Raw genomic sequence first — 19,154 nt, 5'->3', positions numbered from 1 at the left:
AAAAGGGCTAATTGGGTCAAGTATGAAATCTAAACTCGTTCTGAGTAATCTTTTTCTGCCTTTCTCATCCTTCAGGGTTACGAGTACAAGCCTGTGGCCGGTCAGTGCTGTGGACAGTGTGTCAGGACCAGCTGTGTGATAGTGATTGATAACGTCACCTACACCATCGCAGTGCGTTACTCTGCCTTCAATTATGACTTTTGATTGGCTAATTGGATTTTGGAATTTAAAGAGCCCATATCTTACATTTTTCTTGCATTTATTTCCTCCCTGAGATCCAGTTATGATGTTTTTTTGGTTTTATATCATAATCTATTTTCTGCATAAACCATTTTCCAACCTTTCTTTATCTGTTAGGATTAAACAAGCTGTTTTTGTTGCCATGCCCTTAAGACTGAGCTCTTTTCTGATTGGCTGATTTGTCTTGTACCTCATTTCCTCCTTATAACTTCATTGTGAATGAACGGGGCTAATGTGCTTTTGGCTGAATATGCAGATATACAGTAGTATGCAAATGTTTGGGCGCCCCTGGTCAAATGACATGTTTAAACATAAAATGTGTACTGTGCGAATGTTTTGACACAGTTTACATTTTATATTTCATGTATTATTTTAATGCTAATATTTAATAATATTTAAGCATGCTCCCCATAGAAGTGTTAATTTATTTTCACTTAGAAATCAACAAAACGTGCAATTTCACTGGGGTGTTCAAACTTTTGCATACAACTATATGTAAAAGATTTGATTATTCATAAACACCGAATTCAACGGAGTTATATGGACTGGATGGACTGGAGAGTGAGCGGTCCATTTTGAAACATCAGTGCTCATATACCATGTCAAACTCTTTTATTCCAAAAAAGCAAGGGCCGTTTAATATACGCTAAAGACTATGTTGGATTGTACTAGTATTTCATAATCCCTTAAAAACCCCTGAATCTGGATGCCTATTTGTGTGCAGGTGAATGAAACGTGGTCCTCACCTCAAAATAAATGTGTCAAGTACATGTGTGAAAATATCAATGGTGAGCCAGTGACAGTAGAGACCAAGACCACCTGTCCAGCTTTCAACCCAGACGACTGCGTCTCCGTAAGTATTTGAACGTGAACAAGTCACATTAGATATAGCTCAGCACTGAGTAGAAAAAAGGTCCATTAAAGACTTTGCATGAAAGCTGGGGTTCAATTCCATGCCTAAGTAGGTTGGCCACACCACCTGGGCTAGACTTCTCACATTACATTCGCCTGCCTCTAAAACATAATGACACTGTAAATCACTGTGAATAACACGAGTGTCTGCCAAAGCATGCCAGTGTAAACACAGTACCACAAATGACTATTACACCCTGACACAGGGACTTCATAACACACGCAAAAGCATTAAAGAACATAATGTTTGAGTATTCATAAACAGCCTATGTCAGAATGCAGTGTTTTCTGAAGTAAATAACACATGAAACTAAAGCAATAGGCATTTGTTCTGTTTATAACACTGTTATGTAGCTTATGGAATTTGTAAGGCAGAAAAAATTATTTGGAAAAATATGTAAGAAAATTATGACTTTAGTTTGGGAACATCCAAATCTGTCTTTAAAGTTCCATTTATTGGGAATAATGCTTTATAAGTGTTATAAATGAAAAAAATGTGTATGTCACTTATGTAAATTCAATGCAATTTACTTCATAAAACATTTTATCTTGTGAATTTTGTATGTATATATATATATATATATATATATATATATATATATACATACAAAATTCACAAGATAAAATGTTTTATGAAGTAAATTGCATTGAATTTACATATGTGACATACACATTTTTTCATTTATAACACTTATAAAGCATTTATAGGATTTTAAGGTTTAATATATATATATATATTACATTCGCATACATATATATATGTATATATATGTATATATATATAAAACCTTAAAATCCTATAAATAACTGAAACCAAACCAATGATTGCTGACATTACATAAACTACAGTGGATGAGCTCATTAAGTGATGTTTAGCTTTATGGTGAAAGGTTCAGTACTTACTTGTGTTTTGTGCTATTTTTTCATAGGGAACAGAGCAGACTGACGCTGATGGCTGCTGCTCAAGCTGTACGTGACTGAAATCTTAACTTTCTCTTTAATAAAAGAAGACTGTACGGTGAAGCACTAACATTTTTATCTTTACTTTTCCTCCAGGTGCACTGAAAAGCAAATGCAACGTCCAAAAGAACAGCACCGTCCTGGTTAATAATGGCTGCACCAGCGCTACTGCGGTAGATTTGACATACTGTGAAGGAAGCTGCGGAACGTTCTCCATGTGAGTATGAAAATATTAACAGGCCAGTAACACCATCACACAGCATCTGTCATATTGAACTGGTTAGAATTCAGATTTAAATCAGTTTACTAGTAAAAACATGATGCTTGCCCCTCACAAAACAAGTGGGCTCAGATTGACTAGGAAAAAAAACACTTCACTGCAAAAAAACAAGAGGAAATGACACCACGAAAAAATATCTGAAATCTAGTCAATATATCTAATATTTCTCATAATAAGGGTGGTTAGAATTTTATACAATTATTTAACTTATTTCTAGACATATATACTTGTTTTAGGTCATTTTCATCTGCAGGTATTGTCTTACTCTGTTAGCTCTTACTTTTGCATTTTTTAAAACACAATGCTTAAAACAAACACAAGTACCTGCCAATAGAATAAGATAATTTCTTCTTGTCATAAAATGACTTAAAAAAGTAAAAAAAAAACTTGAATAATCTTGAAATATTTCTAGAGACAGCTTTAGAGGTCATCGGAATAGGAAGGTCAGTTGGTCAGTGGTGGGAAAAATACATACAGCAAGCAATATTAGGAATATATATAGTAAAACATAAAAAAAAATAAGTAAATGCAGTGAAAATAAGTTAACACGTCCTCTACAGGGACACAATTAAGTATGACATTTTTTTCAAATTTTAATGCATAATGTATGTTAAATATAGCAAATTAACAGTAACTGTGCATTGAAATGTGCAGAAGTGTGTTCTCTGTAGAGGATGTGTTCACTTATTTACACTTAGACGATCTACAACACATGGAATTTGGACCACCGGGGGTGCACAAACTTTTGCACATGACTGCATGTTCCTCAGAGTTAACCCCTTCAATGGCTAGGGCCCACTGGCAGACCCAAAGTTTTATTACACACTTCTATAATCCAAGAATAGCTCAGTCAGTTTGCACTGAAGCCCCTGTAGTTACTAAACAAGCTTTAGTCTGTGATAAGCCTGAGATTTTAAGGATTGTATACAGTTGGACTGAGTTTTTCCTTCTTGTTTCCCTGCAGGTACTCTGCACAGTCCAGTTCTCTGATGCACTCGTGCTCTTGCTGCCAGGAGCAGAGCACCAGCAAGAAAGAAGTGGAGCTGCTCTGCCCTGATGGGTCAAAGGTCAGCTACTCGTACGTCTACATCGAGTCCTGCGGCTGCCAGAAGATAGACTGTCCGTCCACCGGGAGACGCAGAAGGAGACGGTGAACTCTGAGCCCGCTAGAATGTCATTAACCAGCCAGAATGCATTTTGACCTACTGTTACAGACAGCATGATGCTAAACTTTAACTTTCCTCTCTAATAGTGTGAACATTTCTCCTCTTATGTCTTATCCTGAAACCTGCATGCAAAAAACTAAAAAATCAAACATTGTTATTAATATTATTATTATTGTGAGAATGTGTTAAAGGCTTGTCAGGCATTCTTGATGAATCTGAGAAGGCTTTTGGTGTGATGTGTTTTAAAATGTGCATGTGAATAACTTCAACAGCTTCATTCTTGTCTCTTAGTTCTCAATAAACTGTTGCAATAAATAAAAATTGCCTTGTTTATTTTTTTACTTTTTATGTCTCACACACACTGTCAAAACTTCTCACTTTTCAAAATGTTTATAATACAAATTATAGTGTTTTCTTTGTCAGTTTGCTACAACTTTCCATATTAAAGCCTAATCAGGTTCATTTGGAGGAGCCAATATCATACATGTAAATATCTGTGTCAATATTAGACACAGTGGGAATAAAGACAAAAGGCCACGCCCACTTGTGGTGTCAGCACTCAACATCACTTAATACTTCCAAGTGTTAAAACCACTTTTGGACCTTTGGGAGTTTCAATATTAGCTTTTGGAAATAGTGTCAATGAAGCTCAGTGCTTAAGATAAAAGGTTAACAAAGATTAGATACAAAATAATTCATTGTAATGATGTAATGGAAGGAGAAAGTCAAAGGAAAATAAGTGAAAAAACTGGATTTCAAAAACTGATTAAAAGCTACAGAGAAATTGAAACTCCTAACAACCACCTGGAAGACCTGATAGACATCAAAACTGCCCTCCTCAGATAAACAGCACTTAAAGCTTTCATCTTTGAGAGAGAGGAGAAAATCAAGCTGCTTCAGATCTGAAAACATCCACAGGTGTTTCTGTCCATCCTTCCACTGTGAGAAGACACCTCAGTGCTATGGGACTGAAAGGATGTATAGCTGTCAAGACCTCACTGCAGATTTCTTTGAGAAACTGAAAGCGAGTCTCCTGAAAAGAATGGAAGCTGGAATAAAGGTAAAGAGTGATGTACTAAACACAAAAAAATACTGTGCTAAAAATGATTTCAAAAAAAAGAATAACTTGTATTTAATTGGTAACACAATGGTAACACAAACACAACTCCAGCTAGAATGCAACTTTTATTGTCAATCTCAAATTTGCTGCTGAGCAGAAATAAAGTCTGACTTCTGAAAGACTGAAGTGACATCTCACCTTCACAGGTCTGCCCTGCAGAATATCCACTGTGGTTCTTTTAACCCTCAGATTTAGAAGCAAGTCTTGAACTTTTAAACTGTGGCAATCTCAATTAAAAAGAAGTGCAGTCTATTTTTTGACAAAATGAGAGAAACTGACATAAATGCATGGCCTTCAGTTTGGTTGTCTGCTTGGTAACAAAGCTTGGAATGCTTTACTTTGAGTAAAGATATTTTAGCTAGCAGGCTGACCACAAAGACCAAATTCCATCTCAACAAACCTCAAAGATCATATACAGTGGTTCCAAAATGTATTTTGAGATTTATGTAATAAAGATTCTATTACAAGGGGTTCTGGGTCATTTCTATTGGTCCATTAGTCATGAAGTATTCATACGATGTGAAAGGGCTGGCATCTAATTATGGTTTTATGTTCTTACCTAAGAACAAATCCCAAATAAAACATTGGTGAACATCAGAATCTTCATCGAAAGAAGAAATTTCTTCGTAAGAACGGTTGGTGAATGTTCATGTCATAACAATTTGAGTAAAAAATAGAATCTTTGAATTGTGAACATGAATTTCTGAATTTTTGGTATTTGGTGGTGTGCCTGCATTTTGCTTTAATGGCCGTGTACTTTTGAGCTGCTTGAACCCTGCAGGTTTGTGTATCTGATGAGCAGATCAAATAAAAAAAAGAGTCATCTGAACACGAACTTCACTGGAAGAGATCAGACTAAACAGCAATCTGATCTTTTAGGACAAAGATCTCAACACAATGTCACAAATTTGCTTAAATGTGTGTAGTGATCTAGAACCAGAGCAGAAACGTCAATATTTCTTCTTCATTTCACTCCTTATTTTTTCAAAATTCTAAAACTTACAATTGTTCATTTGCAGGTTTAAATGAAAAGACATCCCAGATTTTCAGTCTCAGACTTTTGGTCATCACTAGTATATGCAATAGCTTAAACCCCTCCTGGTCAAATTCCTTGTTTTGTTGATCTTCTGAGTGAAAATAAGTTCACAAAGTTAAAATGTGCAGAATTGAGTCTCTGTAGGAGATGTGTTCACTTATTTTCACTTAGAAAACCAACAAAACCAAATAATTTGACCAAAAACATCTGCATGTGAGTGCAGGTCTGTCAATGTGTGAGAGAATTATGGCAACATGTACAAGATCAAAAACCTTAATCAAATAAATAAACATACAGAGAAAAAGTGTGGAACTCTCCAATATTATTATTTAAAATAAAAGCAAAATTTGCAACACAAATCAGTTATTTTAATAAAACCTTTGGCATTCTGCAACGGACCAATTTCACATTTGCAAACACATGCGGAGAACTGGTAGAACCAAACGGCCTTAAACGAAACAATTCAGAACGTCTTTCTATCTCTACCAACAACACAACACTGGCTTCTGCAATACAAATATGGCAAAATATTGCCAAGACTGCAATATGCAAATTAGCTATTAATTTATTCACAAACATTTAATTGTGTGCTGAGTATCAAAGTCAGATGTTCCACAAACATTTCTGACAATGATTTGATGAATCCAGGTACATCCTTTTAGTCAATCTGTAACCTTTTTAATATACTGCAAAATCAAATTATAATATGCAGCAGTATAACTGCATTATGGTATTTGTCCATATTGTGCAGCCCTACACTCTAAACAATATGTTTTTTCAAGGGTTCTTTAGTAAAGACAGTGGTTCTATATAGAACCATGAACACAAACAACATCTGCATGCTCAAAGGGTTCTTTGCATGGTGAAATGGTTTTTCAGATTGATGGACAATGTGTTGTGTATGTTTCCATACAAAACCTTTTTGGAAATGGTTCTATATAGCACCAAAAAGGGCTCTTCGGTTACAAGCTTGACATTGTAACAATAGTAGAACCCTTTTGGGTGCTATGCAGAACCATATACAACACATTGTCCATCAATCTGAAGACCCATTTCACCATGCAAAGAATCATTTATGTATGCAAAGTGTTAATGTTTCTATACATAACCATTGTCTTTGCTGAAGTACGTTAAGAGTGTACTATCCAGCTCTCTCACATTCACTCAGCTGGATCATCAAAGTTGGGTACTCTTGAGTACCCAAGCTGTGAATTTTGGAATGAAGGGTGAACATCTTATGGGATTCCCAACAAGGCACTATGACCTCATGTCATACAGTTACACTAAACAGAGGTCAAAATTAAACAGAAAATGCAGAAATGATGCAGCCGTTTTGGGGAGTCGTGCTCGGAGCTTGTTCACAAATGTGAAATCAACATATCACACATGTCTTCAGTTTAATTACAGATACTCATTAAGACTTCAGTGGGTCAAGCAATACAGTGGAGAAACAAGCAATACAGAATGGCTATTTAGCTACGCTGAAAGAAGTTTCAACATTCAACTATTAAATCATTACAAATTTGCACATTTCCCCTGTAACCCACAACATTAGACCCTGTCTAAAATCTGACATACTTTAACATCTCTGTCATTGTTCTCAAAATAATTTACAATCCATTAAATATATATAGGCTATATATATATATATAATCAAGCTATTTTTATACAGATAAGAGCATATAACACAAACGGAGACACACACACACATATACACATCAGACTGAATGGAGAAATCTCAGTGGAATCATGGCTAAAGCCGCGGGCCAAAACAGAACGCGGCCGGAATACACATTCGCTCACAAATGGCAACAAAAAAAGCATCCAGTCAAACATCCTGTCCACTGTTTGTTGTGCCGTGAAGACTTAGATCTCTGCAAACAATATAAAAGCAAACACTTTGCTACTGGTGGGGAACGTCTGCGGATGTTGGGCTGGTGGGCCTGAGTGCGAGTATTTACAGGGTGAGGGAGGTGTGGATGGTGGGGTTACATCTCCTCAGCCATCTGCAGCAGAGAGTTAATGGCAGCGTCCTTGTTGCCCTGCTGGGCCTCCAACACCGTACGGATCACCTCCTGATCAAGGTTGGGGAACATGTCCTGAAGGGCCTTCAGGTCCTCCTCGCTGCAAGGGGCGCTGCGAGGGGCAGCAGCAGGTACTGCTGGCATTCCCATCGGCACCACACCCTGATTGTAGACACCCGGGACACCTGGAACGGCACAATAACCAGGAGGGCTCAGAAGTATCGTACTTTTAAAGTGGAAGTTTGAACAAATGTACGCAGCTTCCCCTCAACTTCTCAAATGTAGTCAATCAGATGAGACACGTTAGGTGTATGAAGTCTGCTTTTTTTAGCTTATACTGGACATACAAGACTAATGCAACTAACAAGCAGTGGAAGCTTATAATCCACCAATTAGCATCATTCAAATATGCTTAAGCATCACATACTTGCCTCAAACCGTGTGGAGCTATAGGGGAACTCCACCAATTTTTCAAAGTTTTTGCATATTTAAAAAGATGTAAATATTTAAAAGAAGTTTAGGGTGGTTTGGTGTGAAATGCTCCGTTCTAGAGAAACTTACTGAGTCAGAATTGTTCACAGTAGTGGTGATAGGAACCAGATGTCCACCTCTAAAAGCTCCCTCACAGAAAGTTATTACATGAAATGATTATGAATACACTGCCTGACACACTGTTTTATGATAGTTTTGAGAAAGTTTTGGCATTAAAATCCATTCATGGTGGAACTATTTTCCCCTTCATCAACATTCCATATAAAACTCAGAAGACTCGTGTAGGTTCACTGGTGGTTTTGGATGGTAAATAAAATGTCTATATTTGTGTTGTAGTCATGGCGACTGCTGGTTCCTATCACCACTGTAAAGAAATCTGAACTATTTCACACCAAATTACTCAATCACTTCACAACTCAGTGATAGAATTACGCAAATATTTTGAACAACTGGTGGAATTCCCCTTTTAAGTAATATGTAATAGACCTGATTATGTGGTTTCTGACATTGTATAACATACTTTAGTCTACTAACATGGAAAATAGTATGTCACATTGCTAAGACGGTAGCGGCAGCTCCTTAAAACCAGAACTTTTCGCCATTATTTTCACCCACATTAACCTCGCAGCTCCAGTGCTAAAACTAAAGGAGGCCATATACTTATCATGGCTGAATAATTACATTTGAGTTAAAGGGTGAAATGTGTCCGAACTCACTTCCTACAACATTGTTTAAATGCTGCAGACGTCTTTAGTGGTTCCATGTGTCACGAATTGTTGATTTTCTCCCTCTTCCTGGTGCACCTTATCTATCAAAGTATCACGCAGGTGTAAATGATCTGTGTATAGTGCATATTTGTCCCTTGCTGGAGATATTTTTCCAACCATGTCACACAGCAATAAATATTTAATCTGGAATTATATCCAAGAATTTTCGTTAATGTGTAACCAAAATCAAAGAATTTTAAGCGGAGAGGTCTGTGTACAGAATGAGAACAGATGAATGATTTGACATGAGATACAGAATTCATGTATTATTGCTGGTAATGTACTACCAGTAGAAATGTACTAGTAATATACAAACCTCAATTCCCAAAAAAAATGGGACAGTATGTGACATAAATCACTGTTTTCGGTTATTATTTGGAAAAATCCACTTTGTCACGTGTTTAAATGAAAAGCTTTGTTACTTTCTTTATGCTGTTATCTCTTGCTAAGTGGAGTCCACAGACAAGATATGTAATGTTTTATCTTATTAACTTTAATGTTTTTGTGAGTACACACTCACAGTTTACACCTGCAACACATCCCAAAAGTACAGGGGCCATTATGAGTGAGGATGGGTCGAGACTTGGCACTTTGCAACAGCAAATAATCAGTTTAAAAAAAATAACGTTCCTAAACAAGCGACTGCGAGGACTTTAGCTATTTCATCCTCTACGATGCATGATAACATCAAAAGATGGAGGAAATCCAGAGAAATCTGTGTCTAAATGACAAGGCTGAAAACCACAACTGAAAACAATTGTTTTCAATAAACACTGTTTGTTGCTGCATCTACAAATGCAAGTTAAGACTGTATTATGCACAAAGAAAACCATACATCAGCAACGTCCAGAAACGCCGCCGACTTCTCTGGGCTCGAGCTCATCTGAAATGGACTGATGCTCAGTGGCAACGTACTGCGGTCTGATGAGCCCACCTTTCAGATTGTTTATGGAAATAATAGATGCCGTGTTCTCTCAGCCAAAGATAAAAGTACTATTCAAATTGCTACTGAAGCAAAGTTCTAATGCCAGCATCTGTCATGGTGTGAGGGGGGGATTAGTGGGTAACTTTCTGTTAAAGACACTTTTAACATTAAACGATATATACAGATATCAAAAGAACATACACTACTACCTATTTGTCTTTTTTCAGGAATGTCTATGCTTATCTCAACATGACAACACCAAGAAACTTTCTGCATGTGTTACAACAGCATGGCTGAGTGTGTGGTTGCTAGACTGGTCTGCTTGTCTCTTTCTGAAAGTGTCTCGTGCATTATGAAGTATAAAATACAATAGTGAAGGCCCTGTATGGCTGCAGGCATCACATTTGGAATGTGCGTATATTTAAAAAAAAACATTAAATGTCATGGTTTTTATTTATTACAGATCAAACACCATGTATAACATTCATAAAACACAGTTTCTGGTTTCATTAGTATTTTCACATACTGTCCTAACTTTTTTGAAAGTGAGGTTCTTACTAATTACTAGAAGGTATAAATACTTCCTCCTGTTCTAATACTGGTCAGCAAGATTAAAATGTCAAAATAACACTTGAGAATGTGTATTATGAAAGCGTACGCACCTGCTATGGGCACATAGCCGACCCCCTGCTGGTATACAGTGGGCATAAGAACCACCGGCTGAGATGCCATCATCATCCCTGCTGGCATAGACTATAGGCATAGAAGAAGAAAAGGGGGAAAAGAGAAGTTAAAATTAAAATTAAAACTAAATCCTTGTTCTTTTGATTGAAACTCATGTTATGTCATCGTAACACGTTTCACGGCACTGTCAAAGTTTATTATTAATGATGATTAAATCAACGCTCATTTAACTGATGCTAATATCTAATCATGCACATATCTGCTGATAATAAAGCCAATACATAAACATAGAAATTGGGACAACAACATCTATCTGGCAAGAAATTTTACATATAATAATATATATTTCCATAGGGCCACAAATGCAGAGTAAAATGAAAAACTGAATAAAATACACACATTTTAGTATAGTAGCCCATCGACACAAAACATTCTGCTCTTCTGGAGTTCAATAAATAACACCATCAAATATCTGTTTAAAATATCAGTAAAATCTAAACATCTGTCTGATGCCAATGATTTTTTGAAACAATTATCTCCAATACCATTACACATTTTGGCTTGACAGCGTTTGGTCTGATGTTCAGTTTTACGAGATCTGAGAAATGACTGGTTTTTCTCGAGACTCTAAGTTGTTTAGTCCGAGGAATGATGCCATTTTCAGCCGGAGGTCTGAGGATGTCCTAAAATGTACCCCATAGCCCCGCCTAGTGCTAATTAACATTTGCATGTTGGTCAGTTTGAAAACGAAAACACAAAGTGGCAAATGAAAAGTAAATCTCCAGCACATGGCGTTGATGTTCGTTTGCATTTGCCTTTTCATTCTGACACCTGATGCCAAAAACTGAATTACAAACTGTCACATTGCTGTTGATCTATCCATTTTGCATTTTCATTTTAATTTTGCCTATTGCTATGAAAAAGAAATAAGAACGCTGCATCTTGATTTTGAGTTTTGACATGTATTCTCCATTTAATGAAGAGAAGCCAAAGCCAAAGTGAAGTGTGGACTTACTTTTCTCTATTAGTTTTTTTCATTTTAGATTTGGCCATGAAATACAAGAATAACAACCAAAATGAAATGACAAATAGCTGTTTTAAATTTATTTTTATTTTTGTCACAAATTACTCATGCTGATGTGAAAAATGAAATTGCAAATGTAGGTATTTCATTTCATTTTCAATTTGGTCAGGATATTTGCGCAGATGTTTGGAAAAACAAATGGCAAAAAGACGTTTCCATTTACATTTTACTGTTTTAATTTTAATTTCTTTTTTGGCTGGATTTGCCTCCCACAGGCGAAGGCCCTTTCAAAATCTCAAACTTTCATTTAGTAGTACAACTTAATTTTTAAAAATTAAGTAGTACAACTTAATTTTTATGCAGATCATGGATCTGTCTTTTTGTAATACATGGACTCTTTTCATCTTCAGTTTAATCATGGATTGTGGGACATTAACTTCCAGGATTTGACAATATTTAGTAGAATTCTTTCTTTCCTCTACCACCACAAACTTTCCTGTGCCACTGGCAGCCACACAGCTCCAAATCATTACAGATTCACCTCATGCTAAACAGTTGGCAAGGTGTTCTTTTCATCAAATGCTGCTCTTTTGGCGATTGTAGCCAGAATTAAAATTTTGTTTTTGATTTCAGAAGGTTTCTGGTGTAAGTTTTGTGTTGCACACTTCAGATGTTGACTTTTGAGACCACAGTTAAAGTTAACTTCGGATGACATGTAGATGATGTTTGTCCATCTGCTGAAGTGGGCCAGCAAAATCTTGCTGTAGGTACTTGACAGATATGACTTTGTTTAACAGTTCTCCTTAACTTATATTTCTTAACAGCATTTTGGATATTATTTACAGTATGTTTTTAGTTTGATACACAGTGAGATTCCTGAGGAGCCTATGGGTACTGAGTGTAAGCACAACACCCTGAGAGGACTGAAGGGCCACATAATTTGTTACACTCTGGAATTGTCCACACCTGACCTGGATCAAACCTAATGAGTCAAATAAGCTCTGAGCCCTTACTAAAAAATAAAACAATAAATAACACTAGTAGATCAACTGAAGGGGTGCCTAAACTTTGTGTGCTATTTCAGTTTTTCTTTCTCCTCCAATATATTACATGAAGTTTAAGTAATTTAAGCAGGGATGTCCAACTTATATGACTTCAATGTCATAAAATGTTCAAATAAAAGTCTCAGTATAAGCTGCTCAAGGCTTGGACACACTACAGAACTTTTAGAGTTCTAACAGGTTTTAAAACACAGGGTATCTCCCACTATCCAACTAGTTTCTGTAGACTATCTGGGCGACTGAAATATCAGGGATCACACAATATTCAACTTTTTAGCTGTTGTTAAACCAAACCAAACCTACCGAGCTTGTGCAAACTCACACGTTCTCCTGTTACTAGGAGATGCAAATAAACAAACATGGAGCAGCTGCTGCTGATGCTGCTGTTCCCTCTGCCATTTGCGCTGACACAGTAAAAAAGTAACAAGTAAGCACATTTAAGTGAGGCTCATAGATGTAAAAATTTGACCAGTTTAATAGTTTTGGGGCTTTGAGCACACAAGTGCTCATGCCTTAAAGTCAGTTCATGAAAAAGCTACACCACACGAGTGCATTTTCTGTTTCTAACTCGCTGTGTTTTCTTCTTTCGTGCTCTCAGTTTTCATTGGCTGCATGAGACCGTTCAGGATGAGTTGCTGACCAGTAAACACAGCACTCTTAAAAAACACATTTTTTCAAGTTTTTTTTTTTTAGTAAAGAAATGGTTCTATATAGACTCCGACAGACCAAAAATCTGCAGACTGAGAATCTGAAAAACTGGGGGTAAAAGTCATGCAGTGTAACCCCATCTTAACCCTGGCTTTAATTGGCCATAATTTGTGTGTAAACATCACTCCAAAAGCTCAGACTCACAGCGAAGGACATGATGAGATTAATCATGCCCTCTTTATCATCGCCCTGTCTGCCGCTCAGGCTGTACCACTCGTCCACCACAGTGCCCTCTCGCAAGCTTTCAGGGATGGTCACATGTGTCCATGCTATGCGGTCATCCATGGAGAACGCCCTCTGAAAAACACCACAGGAAAACATAGTCAAATTTGTAATGACGTTTCTGTTATTTTGTGCAGCAAAGACATTAGACACTCAGGCCAAACTCTGGTGTCACAGTTTTTGTATTTTGGTTATTTTTTTGGGGACAAAAGAATAAATTAGCAATCAAAAAACAAGGGAGGGGAAAAAAAGAATGAAGGGAGCATCTCCCCAAGCACTGAACACACGAGGAATTTACAAAATCAAGTAAAGCATATGAAGAACATAAAAAAGGGCAACTTAGATAGTAATACATTATGAATAATTACACTTGGTTATTGATCACAGTACAAACCTCATCAAAAATCTCCAGGTAGAAGGAGTCCACTCCTGGAGGGACGGTGCACTGAATAACTTTGTTCCAGCGAGGATTTTTTGCTCCGTTGTGAGCGGTGGGGGTTTCGTATACAGCGTACCCGAGGCGGATCCTGCAGTAGGGGTCCATGCGGGTCATCCCATAGTTCTTAGCAAGCATTGCCTGGAAAACAATAATAAAGCATATTAACAGCCATTTGTGATTTTGAATTACATCAATATCTTCCAGCAAAACTTGCATGCAAAATCACTTAATTCAAGACTGACCACTGCTGTTAATGCAAAACAAAGTCACCTTTCACTACATTCCATCTGAACAGATCAAGAATGGCGAAAACACACTCCTGAGCAAAAAAGGTCTTGACAACAAATAATTTCTATGCAAATTAGAAATAATTTTAAAAACACAAAGTAAGTTAGTGTGGGAGAGCTTATCCCTTTGACTTCTTTAAACGTAAAAGACAGCCTTTTACAGAAAGAAGGGTCAATATAGTTCCAATATTGAGAGCTTCAAACAGCTGAAAAACACTGCCAAACTGTTTTTGTTTAAGGAGAGACCATATATTCTTTATAGGGTTTAAATCTGGACTCTGACCAGCCAAAACCACTGGTAAAAAATATTATATTTTGGGCTTGGAACAGCATCATAATTGTTATTATTCTGCTCAATTTTTTCTATTATTAATTTTAATATAAAAGTGAATCACGTTTCATGATTGCATCTGTAAAATATGGAACAGTTGTAAATTTTGCAATAATGCCATTCTGGGCTGACGTTTTATGTTTTGAAATGGTGGAAAGTTTAGGGAAGGGGTCAGATATTCAGATGTAATTTGACTTGAAATGACAAATACTTTAATAAAAGCTTAAAAAAATGAATAAATAAACAAATAAATATTTTGGGCTTAGCCTATTTCTTTTGCATGACAGCATACTGCTGACCCCTGTTCATACACACTTCCACCACAGTACCTGGACCACAGTGATAGTGAGTCTGCCCACTGTTCCGATGGAGCCGCCGTACTGGAGCTGCCTGGCAGCCTGAGCGTCCATCTGTACCTGCTGCTGCTGCTGGGTGGGGGTGATCCTTAGGAAGTCCTGGGGCAACTCCCCAATGTACACCTGCACACAGAAGACTCAATTTCTGAAAATGCACATTTCTCCATGTTCTGATGTTCCTGTACTGCTGCCATGCCATGACCCCCGACCAATCTACCCAGATAAGCAACGTAGGAAGTTAAAATTTGCAGCACAGGCAAACAGATAAATCTTTTGGGCTACTTCTTAACAATGAATGAATGTTATATTTCCTGAACTAACACCTAATGATGGCTCCTGCAGGTCCTTAAAGGTGGAATTCCACCCACTTATCAAAACTTCTGCATGCAAACAAAATCAATCAGAATGGTTTGGTGTGTTCTTGATAAATTAACATAGGGAGGGACACTGACTCTTTACTCTTACCATTTAATCAATGTTTTTATGGCTTAATCTAGAGCGTAAGAAATGTTTTTTATTGCATTTGATATAAATTTAACCCTTATTGTTCACAGTGGTGGTGATAGGAACCAGACATCCACCTCTAAAAGTTCCCAAACAGAAAGTTATTACATGAAATGGTTATGAAGATGCTGCCTGATGTCTGAAACAAATATGCTGATGTATATTTATATTATATTGTCTTATATCCTATTTAAACTATATGTACATTTTTAAAGGTTACAATCACCAACATTCCATATACAACTTAGAAAGAAGCCAAGTGTAGGTTCACTGGTGCTTCTGGATAGTAAATAAAAAGTCTATATTTGTGTTGTACACTGAGATCCCTGGTTCCTATCACCACCATTATAAATGAACTCTACATTCTTTACAATGCACCACTTTACATCTAAATGCTCTGAATGAGGCTGTTAATGTCATAGTACTGTGCAAAACTTTTGCTAATTGGTGGAACTCCCCTTTATAATTAAATTGACTTTAAAAATGTTACAAAATGTTTTTACTTATTACAGGTGTTAAATTCTAAAAGGATGCCTAAATAATGAGCTAAAAAAAGAACCACTATTCAGAACAATCTGCCAACCAGAAATATCCAGACTGTGGTCATGTGGTCAGAAGTTGGTCCGTGACCAACGATGAAGGCTTAAAGGGGGCAGAACTGATTACAAAGCAGCTCTAAACTCTAAAAAGACAAGGAAAAGAGAGATTAATCAGTGGAGAGATTAGGGAGCTTAGTTTAGACAGGAAAAGCAAGGAGAGCCACTGACTACAACATGTCATGGGTTTTCACCCCAAAGCTTGTATCTAGGTCTGAACCAACGTTTCAATATAACAGGCATTAACATGTTCTATATGAATATAATCAGCATTCAATAGTCATTCCACAAGTAGTAACACCACTGACATAATTACCAAAATTTAAGCTTTGTAAAATAAAAAAATAGAGCGCAGTGACACTTCAGATTCAAAGTCACACTGTATGGAGGAAATGACTAATTGTACATCAATGTTGTTACTCTATTTCAAATTTAACATTTCATGAGTAACACCTCTGGAATAATTTTGTGACACAGGAAACTGTCTGTATTTTAGCGAAACGTATATCAGACATATAAAAAGAGATTCAACTAAACAGAGGTTTTACTGACTAGGGGTGGGTGATATGGCAAAAATACAGTATCATGATACTTTAAAATGTTTTCACGATACACGATACTTATCAACATATTTTTCATAACTGAAACAGATGGCTTTGATAAATGAATATAGATAAAAAGCCCCAGCAGTGTCACCGTTACATAAATACTGTTGAAATGATTAATATACTTATAAAAAATATAATTATTATTCAACATTTTACACCTTGTTCTGCACTGAATACAACGAAACAGAACACATCAGTGTTAGTTAGTCAGAATCATTTAAGTACTGACCATATACACAATACACTCAGAAAAGCCTATTGCAACACTGTTTATCATGATAAAAATAAAATACTGTCATACTGCCCACACCATCCCCGACCATGGACGTTTTTTAAATGACATTTTATGTTTCTGTAATTCTAAAATGCTCCTCATCATTCAAATAAAAATTAAAAAAGAAAATATTATCACAGATTATTGCTGGTTAAATTAAGAATAGAAAAAAAGAGAACATACAGATTTGAACTTTCTGTGGTTTATTCTTAAGATTATTTAAGATCATTTTCATAGCTGTACATGCACGGCTCTGTATATAATAGAGATGCGTGACACGGCAAAAATATATCACAACACTTCAAGAAGTTTTCATGATACATGATGTCAAGATACTTATTTTTTCTGGGGTTTTAATAAATTGGAAAAGTTAGCAGTGCCACATTTTAAAGAGTACTATCTAATTCTGAGAGTTACAATGATTTTTATTCAAAGTTTCTCACAAAGCGCTTAAACAGAACTAATTAATAATTATGCTTTCTCCGTTATAAAACATGCAGCTGTTTAGTACCTTTCAAAGGGGAATTCTCAAAATTTTCATTATTAAACAGTTAAGATGTAAACTAAATTGTTCAGAGTGGTTTGGTGTGTCTGATAAGTTGGAGCAGACAGTAGTGCCAACTTTAAAAAAATACCATCAATAGCTATGAATGCAGTTATTTGTAACATTTTTCCTCCTATGCAGCACTTAGAGAGGCATACTGTGATATAACGCAACATAATTTAGCATGATAACAATAGGTTGTCATACTGTCCAGCCTACACTCTCAAAAAAAAAAAAGTTTTTTCAAGGGTTCTTTAGTAAAGAAAATGGTTCTATATAGAACCATGAACACTCAAAGAACCCTTTGCATGATTAAAGGGTTCTTTGCATCATGAAAGGGTTCGTCAAATTGAGGTAAAATGTGGTATATATGGTTCTATATAGAACCTTTTTTGAAAAGGATTCTTCCATTGTAGAAAGCTTAACATCGTAACAACAGAACAACTCTTTTTGGTGCTATACAGAACCACATATACCATATTCTACCTCAATATGATCACCCTTTCAAGTTGCAAAGAACCCTATAATCATGCACATAGTTCTTTGAGTGTTCATTATTATATAGAGAACCATTTTCTTTACCTTAGAACCCTTGAAGTCCCTTTTTTAAGAGCGTAGCTGAAAAGATTCCGTTTTTGCCCAACAGCAGCAGGGCGAAGAACCGCATAATCCGCCCATGAACGGCAGCTTTAGCTTAGTTATTGTTAGATTATGATTCTTTTATGAGTATTTATCATCATTACACATCAAAACAGCTAACATAAAGACCAAGGACATGACTGAGTGAAATCTTCACTATAAAATGGTTTATACTTATTTTGGAGCGGCCAATTTTGGACTCTAGGACTGGCTAGTCTGTTGGCATTAGTATACACGACACATAAAAGTGTACAAAATGACACCATGACACCCTTTACAAACATGAAGTGTGCATTTTTTACCTTCAACACAAACACTTATTTAGTAATTGGAGTCAGAATTTTGTTAGCCGTGACAATAATCGTGTAATTTCATTCTGTTGTCGTCGCTCAAATGAGCCAACTCTTGCTATTCGTACAGCTTCCTGTTCCAATTGTCCAGTTCCACCTTAAATGGTGCAGCAGTTACATTCTGGCGAGTCAGGCGCCACAATGTAACTACGGCAACATTTAAGGTGGAACGGAAAAATACGAACAGGAAGCCAACTTCAGCTTCGTAACGCTAGCTGACATCAGCTTATTTAACCACATTTACGTTATTCCTTGTGTGTCAGCATTGTTTGCGTGGCTAATACAGATGTAAAGCAGATTTCCTCACCTGTCCGCGCTGAGTGCTAATTGTCGTAGCCATTTTAGTTGAAGATTGAGAGAATTAGGGTTCAGAACAAGTGATCCGATTTAGGTAAACAGTCGAGATCTTCTTTTATGCGTAAACCGCGGGGTGGAAACCTCTACTGCCCTCTGTTGTCCCTTACTGCACTCTGCTGCTCATCTACTGTCTATTACTGCCCCCTACTGCCCCTAAAGAGGCATTACACTAATGTTAAATGCAAACAGAGCGATTGAGGGGGGTTTGGTGTGAATTGTAAAGAAATACAATTTCATAATATCATAAA

At 36.5% G+C, this 19,154-nt stretch overlaps 2 protein-coding genes across 2 annotated transcripts in view; one reads left to right on the top strand and one right to left on the bottom strand.

The window, feature by feature from the left end:
* LOC118819331 (mucin-2) overlaps positions 1-3,565 on the top strand; it is a 34,439-nt gene extending 30,874 nt beyond the window's left edge. Inside the window, 5 exon segments of the mRNA XM_036587070.1 lie at positions 76-171; positions 965-1,093; positions 2,082-2,121; positions 2,209-2,329; positions 3,357-3,565. Coding sequence (XP_036442963.1) covers positions 76-171; positions 965-1,093; positions 2,082-2,121; positions 2,209-2,329; positions 3,357-3,546 — 576 coding nt within the window. The 3' untranslated portion in view covers positions 3,547-3,565.
* Positions 3,566-7,094: 3,529 nt separating this feature from the next.
* LOC118819013 (toll interacting protein) lies at positions 7,095-18,987 on the bottom strand. Its single transcript, XM_036586606.1, has 6 exons — positions 18,857-18,987; positions 15,008-15,157; positions 14,016-14,198; positions 13,544-13,696; positions 10,585-10,675; positions 7,095-7,923 (listed from the first exon to the last, which is right to left on the bottom strand). Exons 1-6 carry the CDS (start codon positions 18,887-18,889, stop codon positions 7,703-7,705), a joined length of 831 nt encoding a protein of 276 aa, XP_036442499.1. The 5' UTR covers positions 18,890-18,987; the 3' UTR covers positions 7,095-7,702.
* Between the last annotated feature and the right edge of the window lie 167 nt (positions 18,988-19,154).

This window comes from Colossoma macropomum, unplaced genomic scaffold (assembly GCF_904425465.1).
Source record: "Colossoma macropomum unplaced genomic scaffold, Colossoma_macropomum, whole genome shotgun sequence".
NCBI classification, from domain to species: domain Eukaryota; kingdom Metazoa; phylum Chordata; class Actinopteri; order Characiformes; family Serrasalmidae; genus Colossoma; species Colossoma macropomum.
The sequence above is the reverse complement of the archived record's forward strand: the minus strand, read 5'-3'. Positions and strand labels throughout refer to the sequence as shown.

Bases quoted from the DNA above. Each gene is read 5' to 3' on its own strand.
- LOC118819013 (XM_036586606.1), bottom strand. From the start codon at position 18,889: ATGGCTACGACAATTAGCACTCAGCGCGGACAG. The intron at 14,199-15,007 runs GTACTGTGGTGG...ATTGTTTTCCAG, and splicing joins TCACTATCACTGTGGTCCAG to GCAATGCTTGCTAAGAACTA. The intron at 7,924-10,584 runs GTGCGTACGCTT...GTGCCGTTCCAG, and splicing joins CGGCTATGTGCCCATAGCAG to GTGTCCCGGGTGTCTACAAT.